Genomic DNA, 10958 nt, shown 5'->3' with positions numbered 1-10958 from the left:
GTTTACTCGGAATGGTACGGATAAAACATACAGGCAACGCCACCTTTTTTATACTAGATGATGCCCGTTGCTGCAGTGATAATGCCGGCGCGCTGTTGCAGGTTTTAACTAAAACTAATGAAAAGATGTAAATTGCGTTTAAAAATGATAAAACCTAAGACATGTGCGATAAAATGATGTACTATAAAAAGAGACAACTTCTCTAAAAAAAAGGATGTTGTTGAATTGATGAAGTGATATGGTTTCGATTAATACATAAAAAGTTGTTACCAACCGTCGTTGTTCTAGTAAAACCAAGTAGAGTATGTTCTATTTTTCTACCACAAAGTAGCTGGCCCAAATACAAATAGGAAAGTGGATTTAAGGTCCGTGGAGACCTTCGGTTAGGTTTAATGTTTATCCCATTTAGAAACATTTGCTGCGCCAAATCACCTTCCCAATCAATTCGTGAGACGCAAGCACACTGGCGATTATAGCTGTCTTCCCCACCCCACTTTGGAATCCGCTAGCAGCCGAGACAACGCTTTTTCTTTTGCCGGTAACCGAGACAACACTTAAATTGTTATACACGTTCTCTGAATGATGTAGCTAGCAACACGTGCGTTGCTATGCGAAAAACAAATATGGTACAAAAAATATTGAATCATGGTCATAAAAAGAAAAACACCTTGTCTTCCTTATTTTCTATCTCTATGTAGGCCTATTGGCAACTCTCGCGCCATCCTCTCATTTGGCATTGCATTTTTTTTTTTCATTTTCTTTCTCAACCTGCTCCATTCTGTTCGTCTTACGTCTTCCTCATCAAACAATTCCTAAAAGGGTTGCATATACCAATACATAGTTGTGCAACCACAATTCTAGTATATTATACATATGAATCCGAACCTTGTGTCAAAAGGGCAAAACTACTTGGAAAGTAGTCCAACCCATAATACGCAAATGTTGGGTCACATACCATTGTTTTTCTAGTAAAATTAAGTTGGTTCACGTACCCTTGGCTCAAATACAAATAGGAAAATGGATTTCAAGACATGTGGACCTTCATTCCACTTGTGTGCTTTCACCCACTTGACTGCTCGAATACGAGAAAAATTCTAGCACTAAGAGGTTTTTCCTGTTTGGGATCACATGGCACTACCAAATCATTTCCTAATATGTTCAAGAACGGCTAGCACGATGGTAGCTAGACCTATCTTTCTCAATCCACTTTCAGAAGTTGTTGGTTAATTGAGGAACGCTTAAACCGTTTATACACGCTCTTTGGATTTATTATAAACAAGACATTATAAAACAGAACATGGCGGGTGGTTGAAAATCATGAATGTTCACCAGAGACAAAATACGTATGCGTAGGTGATGTCGTAGCAGTGGATATGATCTAGGGTTAGCGTGGTGGCCACCAAAAATACCTTTAGGGTGTGTTTGGTTCACTAGGTCGCATGTGTATGGCACCTGGGATGCAACATTCTCCGTGTCCCTGCACTAGTGTTGTAGCCTGGCCCAAATGATGCAAAAAATAAGCCCAAACCAGACCGAGCAAAAACACGAGAATTGGGCGTTTCTGCTCAGGTAGCCCTAGTCCAACGCTATTTGTATCGCCTGTTTCTTTCCCCTGTTGGTTCCCAAATCCACCACCACCTACCTAGGGCGCGGTCGTCCCCGAACTCGCCATCGGACGACTTCGTCGTTCCTGAGCTCGCTATCAAACCCCTTCTCATCCTTGACTTCTCCTTATCACGGATGCAAGAGGCGGTTTGTGAGGGCTAGCGCGTCGTCACCGGTGCGGGAAGCATGCGAAGAGGCCATCTCGGTCGTCGAATGATGCCGCCGCCTCCAGATCTCCTCGTTGCAGACATGGGAGGCGGTCGGCGAGGGCCATCACCACCGGTGCCGGTGTGGGAAGGGGGCGACGAGGTCCGGCGTGGCTGTCAAAAGTTGCCACCGTCTCCTTGATCTCCTACTCATTGTCCCAATCTATTCCTCGCCATTGGCGGATCTTCATGATTTTGGTTCAGATTTCCAGATCTGAAATGATTTGGATGTGTTTTTTTGTTTGAATTCTTTGTTTGTTCGTCAAACCCCTTCTCATCTTCAACTTCTCCTCTTCGCGGGTGCAAGAGGCAGTTGGAAAGGGCATCACCGCCACCGCCGGTGCGGGAGGTGGGCGACGAGGGCCAAACTGACCATCGATCATTGCCGCTGTCTCCCTGATCCCCCCTTGCCCCGATCTCTTCCCCGTCATCACCAGATCTTCAAGTTTTATCTGGTTCGAAATTTTAGATCTGAAATGATTTGGATGTGATATTTGGTTCGGATTTGTGTTTGTTTGTTTATGGAGTTCATGTCATGGTTCGGACTTTGGTTGAGAGAGATCCAAATTTTTTTGTATTCGATATTAACCAAAGTCCTATCGAATACTAATGTTTGCACCAAATTCGATAGGATCTTAGATGCGATGCAGGTTAAGACCACCTAGGAACTGAACACACCCTTAGGGTCTCTTTGTTACATAGAAGAATTGGAGAAAGACTTTGGGAATATGTTTTATTTTCCTTTGATGGTAGTGTTTGTGCATTTGGTTCATAGGAATGGATCCCAGGAGAAGTAGAGGAAAATTTACCTTGTTGCTTCTCGAAAAGCATCGGAATTTTACCATCCACTCAGACCTCATTTTTGGATTCCTCTTTTTTGTAATCCTCTGTTTTCCAATCTTTTGTTTTACATATTTTTTGCCTACTTTATGATATTTTCTATTCCTAAGTTTTGCAATCCTACAAACCAAATAAATCCCTAGGGCCTCTTTGATTAAATGATTTTCAAAGAGTTTTTTGAGGATTGTAATCCTTTGGATTTTTTCTTACATATATGATCCATAAAGTTGGATTCTACCGTATTCAAAACGGTACGACACTTTGATCCTGTATTGTTTTTCTATTCCTGTGTATTTTGAGAATCCTATAGATAAAAATGAGCTTAAAGTTTATGCCTCGCTGGATTTAACCGAATGCCTACATTCATCTGATCTCACAAACCGACTACGGCGATAGAACACGTCTGAAAGAACGCGTCGACACGCGCAGAAAGCCTTTCTTTTTGACTTTAAAAAGAGTCACCCCTCCTTGGCAGTCTCCTTCCCTTCCCTTCCCTTCCCTTGTGCGAGTTTTGACGGCGAAGGACTAGCCAACCCCAACACGGCGACGACGCGACACCTAAAACGAATCACCCCTTCGGCCCTTCCTTCGCCTCCCCCCCGCAACCTCAATTCCGCTCCTCGACCAGGTACGCTACGGTCCTTCTCTTCTCCCCCTCCCCTTCCCCAAGCCCCAATCCTTCGCGAATCGGCCGCCGGGTTCATCCAATTCGGCGGCGCTTCTCGTCCTCGATTCGGTCGGCCTCGTAGGGATCTTCCCCCGCTGTTTATTTTTCTTCTCGTGCACCCGCTCCTCGATTCGGCGGATGTGGCTGCGGAGATCCGCAGGCGTGAGTTCTGCCTAGGGTTTCGCGTGATCTCCGTTGCGCCTGTTTATTTCTGTTCCTGTGCATCACTTCTTAATTTGGTTGGCGTGGGCTTCCGATACGGAGGCCCGAGTTCTGCCTAGGGTTTCACGTCATCACCCCGCCTTGGCGGTGGCGCGCCACGCCGTTGGTGGGTGGATACTGGTATGCGTTCTAGGGTTTCTAGGGAGATTGGGTTACGGTCTGGGTTGTTGTTCGTGCTAGGTGGTTAGTCTAGCGAGTGGTTGGGGTTTTACGATCCCGGGAAAAGCTTATCCTGCTGGCCAAGCGTGGCTGTTGCTTGCTGGCCAGGCTAGTTTCTTTTCCATGTGTTTGTAAATTTTTCTCGCCACTTGCAAAGCATAGCTGATGATTGCTGGCCTGGCTAGAATTTAATTCCATGTAAGGGGTAATTTCTTTTGCTTGCAACTGGTCAAGTATGGTGATGCTTGCTGGTCTGGCTAGATTTTCTTCCATGTAAGGGTATTTTGTTTTGCGTGATGCATCGCAGAGACTGGTTTATTCCTTGGTGCCCTGTGGGCTTCCTTATGTCTGTTAGTTGTTGTTGACATGCAACTCTTATCTCCCTTTTGCAGCGATCTAAACTGATGCTTTCTTGATGGATGATGGCTGTCCCGATGGATAAAGCTACTGCTTCCTTGTCACCGAGGGAGCTTGCACAGCGTCTTTTAAAGAAGGTCTGTTCTTTCTGCTTGTTCAGTCTGCATTGTTCTGACAATGTTAAATAACAACCGTTGATTGTTTCCTGTCTGGTCGTATAGTGGGGCTATTCCTGTTTTTACATTGTTCTTTTCACTGCATTTGTTCTTGTGATGTTAGGCAGCTTTCAATTTGATCAGTTGACTGTGTAAATGGTGCCTTGTGCTGGACTGTTAGCCTAAGTCATTAATCATTTAAACCTGTAACGTTTTCTGTAATCGTAATCCAATTGTCGAACCAGTAATTTACTTATTCTGGAACTGTGCGGATATCCAGTTTACTTGTTAAGTGCTTATAGGTTTCTTCATATAGGTAAGTCGTGGGAGTGGTTGGCTTTGGTTTTCTTCCTAAGCAGCTTTTTTTTTATTTGAATGTCCTGTTAAGCATTGTTTTACGGTTTCCTTTACATTCGAAGTTACTCATTCTGGTAAGTTTGCACAGTGAAGTACATACCCAATTTACTTGTCTACATGCTTAGAGGTTTCTTCCTATATGAATGTTGCGTGAATAGTTGGAATTGGCTTTGGTTTTCTTCCTAAGCATTTTAATTATATCAATTATTGTTTGTTAGTGCGTTCAATGGTTTTACCACATTTAATGTTACCTATTCTGGTAAGTGAGTAAAGTTTCTGTACTGGCGTGCAAACTTAATATTTATGTTCGTGATGTACTGGTGTTTGATAACGCCAACAAGTTTGTGACTGCTATCATGTTAGTGAATCAAGAGATACCAACTCAAAATGTACTTGGCTGCACAAAATAACAAGGCTCTGAATGGTACTTTATTACACTTGAAGTTGAATGCATGCTATTTTCTATGTGCGATGTAGATAACCATTTTTTAAGGTTAGTTGCAGCGCTTATGCATTGTTATGATTTTGATATGTCGATGTCCTTGCTCACTGAGAACTCAGATTGGAATGTCCATCTTTGTTGAACTATGAGGAGAATCTCCTTTTGAGCTTTTACATGGCATTCCTTCTGTTTCTAAAATTGATTCAAACAATTCTGTATGCCTATTGGTGGTGATAAGGATGTTTATTTGTGCAGAATGCTGAACATGATAGCCGTCTTCGAAGGGCAGCTCAGTCAAAAATCCCATCAGATCCCAGCATATGGCTTCAGATGCGTGAGAACTATGAAAAGATAATCCTTGCAGATCCAGAATTTTCTGAAAATCACGAGATAGAGTATCACCTGTGGCAGTTGCACTACAAAAGAATTGAGGAATTCCGTGGTCACATTAACTCTGCTGCAGCCTCCAGTTCGGCTGCAGTGCAGGGTGGGAAGAACAATGTCAACCCTGATCGAGTCAAGAGGATCAAATCTACTTTTAGGAGTTTCCTGTCGGAAGCCACTGGTTTCTATCATGACTTGATGCTGAAAATCCGGTCGAATCATGGTCTTCCGTTAGGCTACTTCCCTGAGGGCCTTGATACTTCGGTAGTTCCTGGAAAAGACAAGAAGAAAATAATTGACATGAAGAAAGGCCTAATGTCATGCTATCGCTGTCTGATATATTTAGGCGATCTTGCCCGTTACAAGGGTCTGTATGGAGATGCTGATTCCGCGAGCCGTGAATATTCTGCAGCTTCAAGTTACTACAAAGAGGCAGCTTCACTGTGCCCTTCTAATGGAAACCCACATCATCAGGTATGTGGATCTGGCTATATTGTGCAGCAACATCATCTTACACACACATTTTCTCAAATGGTTACTGTACTAATGAAGAATTTCTGTCATCTTTTTCAGCTTGCAATATTAGCATCCTACTCTGGTGATGAGGTAACGGCTATCTATAGGTACTTCCGTAGCCTAGCGATGGATAGTCCCTTCTCTACAGCGAGGGAAAACTTGATTATCGCATTTGAGAAGGTATGGTGACATCTTCATGTTATTGATGCAACATTTATATTTCAGTCATATGCTTGCTTTTGTGTTATATTTTGCCGTCGAATTTACATATCCCCTTTGCCATCCATTTGGATGATACTGTGTGATGTTTTCATTCTAGAATGAAGCAGATCTTGGTGCATTCTATTGTTTAATTAATATATGTCCCAGAAATTTGCAAAGCTGCCTCTGCTATTTAAAAGATATTACATAGTTCTGTTGGTGGGATGTTTATTCTATCAGTTTTAGTTGTGGGGTTTTAATTTTATTCCATACTGTATGTTCTACTATTCCGGTGTTACCTACTGGGTTGTAAGAATAACCTTTTCTTTCATCTTTTGGCTATAACTTTTTTCATTTGATTGTTGGTAATCGATGCTTTCTAGCATTTACTGCACATGATATGAGAAGGAGCAATATACAGTAATGTTTGTAGTTTATTTTAATATACAATTCTTTGTTGTGCTGATCTATGCTTTGCAACAGCTTCATATTCTTATGGCTTTGTACGCAGAATCGTCAAAGCTATGCTCAGCTACATAGTAAGAATAAGGTTGCGGCTGCTAGGGCATTACCCTCCAGATCAGTTGGAAGGGGCAGAGGAAGGGCTGATACAAGAATTCAGCCAAAAGGTGCTAATACAGAAGTAACTTCGAAGGAGCAAGAATACAGCATTCCGGACATACTTCAATCTTTCTTTGTTCGGTTTGTTCGCCTCAATGGGATACTTTTCACAAAGACAAGGTACTTAGCAAGAATTTACTATGCACCCATGTTATCCTCTCGCTCTCTCTCCCTCTCTCTCTAACACTTCTATTCTTCTACTCATAGCCTGGAAACTTTTGGGGAGCTCTCTGCTACAGTTGCCAGTGATTTACAGATTCTTCTTTCATCTGGTCCTGTCGAGGAGCTCAATTTTGGTTCGGATGCTGTTGAAAATGCACTATCTTTTGTAAAGCTTATTGCTATCCTTGTTTTTACGGTGTACAATGTGAACAAAGACTCAGAGAACCCATCATATGCGGAAACTGCAAAACGGAGAGTGCTACTTCAAAATGCTTATTCAACTACCTTTGAGTTTGTTGGATACCTTCTGAAAAGGTGCTTAGAGCTTCATGATGTTTCCTCGAGTACTTACCTGCCAGCCATTCTGGTCTTCATTGAATGGCTGGCATGCCATCCAGATTATGTTTCTAGTTCTGAGATGGAGCAAAAGCAGGCTGATGCAAGAACTTTCTTCTGGAATCAGTGCGTGGCTTTTATGAATAAGCTCATTTTGACAGGTCTTGCACGTGTTGACGGTGATGATGATGAGACATGCTTTTCTGATATGTGCACATACGAGGAGGGTGAGACTGGCAACAGGATTGCATTGTGGGAGGATGTTGAGTTGAGAGGATTTTTGCCGTTGGCACCTGCACAAGTTATCTTGGATTTCTCAAACAAGCACGCATCTGGAGCTGATGGAAGCACCAAGGAGAAACAGGCACGTGTACAAAGGATTCTTGCTGCAGGGAAAGCATTGATGAGTTTTGTTCAAATTGATCAACTGCGAATATACTTTGAGCCAACTTCAAAAAAGTTCCTTATGTCTACTGAACCACCTGTTTCTAAAGCTCCTCTTGCTCAATCTGGATCCAGTCATGCAGATGAAACAAATCCTACTGAATATGAACATCAAGTCACAAGTAATGTTGGTTCAGTTGCAGAAAAACTCGATGTAGTTCAGACAAAGGCTCAACTGTGTGCTGAAGGAGATGATGATGAAGAAATTGTGTTTAAGCCTCCAGTTTCTGAAAAACCTCTCAGAGGTCCTTCAGAACTAGGAACTAATGAATTCATACAGCCAGTACAGACATCTGATGCTAATTGGTTAAATAATGGTACTCCAGTATCTCTTCAAAGCACCACATCTGCTTCAACTGCCAGTACATATGTTCAGTCTCTCCCAATGTCTTCTATTGGTTGGGCTGTGAATGGTGGGCCACAGTTGATTCCTAGCGTTGCTCCAAGATCAAGTCAGCCTTTCAATATGTCTGATCCCACCTGGGTAAGCACAGGTGCACCACTTGTTGCCCCTCAGAGTGCAGTCCCGATGCCAAGCTTTCCCAGCATCGTTCCAGATCATTATACACCTGCATCATCAGTTCCTAGTTTCAGCAGCCTAGATAATCCACATATGCTCCCTCAAAATTCATTCTTATTGAGTGCTTTAAAGAATGTTAACATCGGTGCAAATGGGTTTTTGGATCATAGAGTAAATGGTGGCCTGAACGGATTACAGTACATGGGAAATGTTCCACATGTATCTGCTGGTGTTCCTTGGAATGGCCCAATTCCAAATCTTAACCAGTTCAAGTCTACTGAAGTTACTATCCCGTCAGCTTTTGATTCAGTTTTGCCATCAGTAGCATCTATGGATGGCACAACAACAAAGTTCATGGACACACAGGTGGCTATATCAAGGAAAAGTCCTGTCAGTCGTCCCGGAAGACATGTTGGCCCCCCTCCAGGATTTAACAATGTTCCCTCAAAGCGACGAGACGATTTCATTTCAGTTGGGAATGGTCATCATGTACAGGCTGATGATATCTGGTTAAATGGCTACCGTCCATCACTGGATCTTGTTAACAATCAGCGGCATGCACATTCAAATGTTACAACTAGCAACAGTGCATTGACCACACCCTTCCCCTTTCCTGGGAAACAAGCTTTTGGCATGTATGCTGGACAGACCAACGAGAAGCAATGGCATGATTTCCAACTTTTTGAATCCACAAAACAACTTCCAGAACATAGCTTTCCGCAAGGACATCAGAATAATGGTCCATTGGCAGAATCACAACCAGCACAATCCATATGGTCTGGCCGTTACCCTGTGTGACTCTAGCTTGTACCATGATAATTACTGGTAAACTTTTCTTTTGGACTGAATCTGAAGCGCATTATTCTTTTTGGAAATTTCTCGTTAATGCCAATGTGAATATATTTTGGCCTCGTTTACAGGAGTTGGCAGAGTTGCCGTGAAGAGAACATGTTGGAGGAAATGACAGAGATTGACACTTGAATTTGGCCCTGATAAGTGCAGCACTTTCATGTTATGTTTCTTTTGGTGGATGGTTGTCTTGGAAGCATATCAAGTGCTGACCTTAGAATTTGGTAAGTTTTTGAATTGGATGGTGAACTTGCAAGACATTCTATATATATTCTCTGATCATAAGTTCATAACACATTTCTTGGAGGTGGCCTTTCAACGGTTCTTTCTCTTGCATCATTTGCTTCTCTCAGTTCTTTTGTTCACCTTTTTTCTTGTCACTGAACAGCTGATGTTTCAAAAATAATACTGTAGAATATAAAGTTTGAAAACTTTAATCTGATTTAGCTACTTTTTTCAATCCTTGCTATTAGGTGCAGTTTGTAATCTGCTCCCTCCGATCCATAATTCTTGTTGAAATATTACATGTATCTAGACGCTTACTGAGATGTTCGATATTTGTTTTCTGGAAATGCTATTCAGTTGATAATAACAATTTGGTCAACTACTTTCATGAACATGATTACATATTTCTGCAATTGGTTTCTCCTTCCTTTATTGCGCATCATTATTCACATAGAAGTTATACAACTCATTTGCTCATTACAATCTTTACTGGAAAGCTCTACCAAGTGCACTTTGCTGGCCACAAAGTGCATGTTGGTTTGCTTTATTTTCTGAACTGAGCGTAAGTCACCATTTTACCTTGCAATCATTATTTTGGTGCTGAGATCTAATATTTAGGTTAGAAGTATATTTTCTAAGGAGTTTGTTTCTCAAATTAAACATTTAATAAACTTTACTAATATGTGATGCGATATACTTTCTCCGTTCCATAATTCTTGTCTCAAATTTGCCCAAAAATGGATGTATCTATTCCTAGAAAGTGTGATACATGTAATATTTTGACAAGAATTATGGAACGGAGGGAGTACAATTTTGTTATGCCAGTTGTGGACGCTCTTATCATGTGTGCTTTTTCAATAACAGGGTTTGGCAGGTCTTCTGGGCTAGAGCAGGAGTGGGAAAGATGTTCTGTTCTGGTCTCATGATAATGATTTGTACGAAAAGATCCACAACTGCTCAGACTGAAGGTTTGACCTAATGAACTTGAAATCTGGATTCCGGGCAATCGGATATGCATCATAGTAGTCATTTCAAATTAGAGTCAGACTTTCCGAGAGAGAGAGTCGATGGATCTGGTGCTGGAGTGGAAGCTGAGGCCTCCGTGAATGATTTGGACGCGGTGCTTGTTTGGGTGACATCATATGAATCAGAGTTGCGTGGTATGAATAAAGTTTGGAAGCAAACTGCTTCATGTTTGTCGAAGTCTGTTTTGTCGAATGATACTGTTACGTGGCACTTTTACTATACTTTTGTTAAGTACACTGTTCTTCGTTACTGGCATGTCATTATTTGCTAATGTTGGAGTTGAACGTGTGTGCGGGTGATACTAATACTCTGCTGTATGAATTGATATTTTAAACCGTGTCAAGTGTATGAAACATAATTGTAACTCCTAATCCCATTTGGGGAATCATTCTGGTTTGGCTCTGAGAACGTAATGTTTCTCCATTCCAGCCTATGAAATGCTCCCTCCGTTCTGGTTTATTAAAGTGGGAGTATTAGTATAAGACTGTTAATGCTGATCCGTGTTAACCCACGTTAAATAAGTCACTGGGTTCAAGATAAAGGTTGAACACTACACGGCCGTATTGTAGTTTATAGATATTTGTCATATTTGCATTGTCTGCGCCATTGTGCGGGTACGGCGTTAGTCTGTCGTCATTTTTGGAGGAATCTTGCCAGTTTCACT

The 10958-nt window shown here is 41.9% G+C and overlaps 1 protein-coding gene across 2 annotated transcripts; it reads left to right on the top strand.

Moving 5' to 3' along the window:
* The first annotated feature begins 3122 nt into the window (after window positions 1-3122).
* LOC100826571 (protein SMG7) lies at window positions 3123-10717 on the top strand. Of its 2 annotated transcripts, none has more exons than XM_010236268.3 (8): window positions 3123-3279; window positions 4092-4193; window positions 5266-5868; window positions 5968-6090; window positions 6623-6852; window positions 6940-9019; window positions 9115-9267; window positions 10133-10717. In XM_010236268.3, the coding sequence occupies exons 2-6, from the start codon at window positions 4119-4121 to the stop codon at window positions 8990-8992; spliced, it is 3084 nt and encodes a 1027-aa protein (XP_010234570.1). In that variant the 5' UTR covers window positions 3123-3279; window positions 4092-4118; the 3' UTR covers window positions 8993-9019; window positions 9115-9267; window positions 10133-10717. The 2 variants fall into 2 exon arrangements, with proteins under 2 accessions (XP_010234570.1, XP_014756550.1); XM_014901064.2 differs by lacking the exon at window positions 3123-3279 and adding an exon at window positions 3340-3396.
* The last annotated feature ends 241 nt before the right edge of the window (window positions 10718-10958 follow it).

Source organism: Brachypodium distachyon, chromosome 3, assembly GCF_000005505.3.
Source record: "Brachypodium distachyon strain Bd21 chromosome 3, Brachypodium_distachyon_v3.0, whole genome shotgun sequence".
Lineage (NCBI taxonomy): Eukaryota > Viridiplantae > Streptophyta > Magnoliopsida > Poales > Poaceae > Brachypodium > Brachypodium distachyon.
The sequence above is the reverse complement of the archived record's forward strand: the minus strand, read 5'-3'. Positions and strand labels throughout refer to the sequence as shown.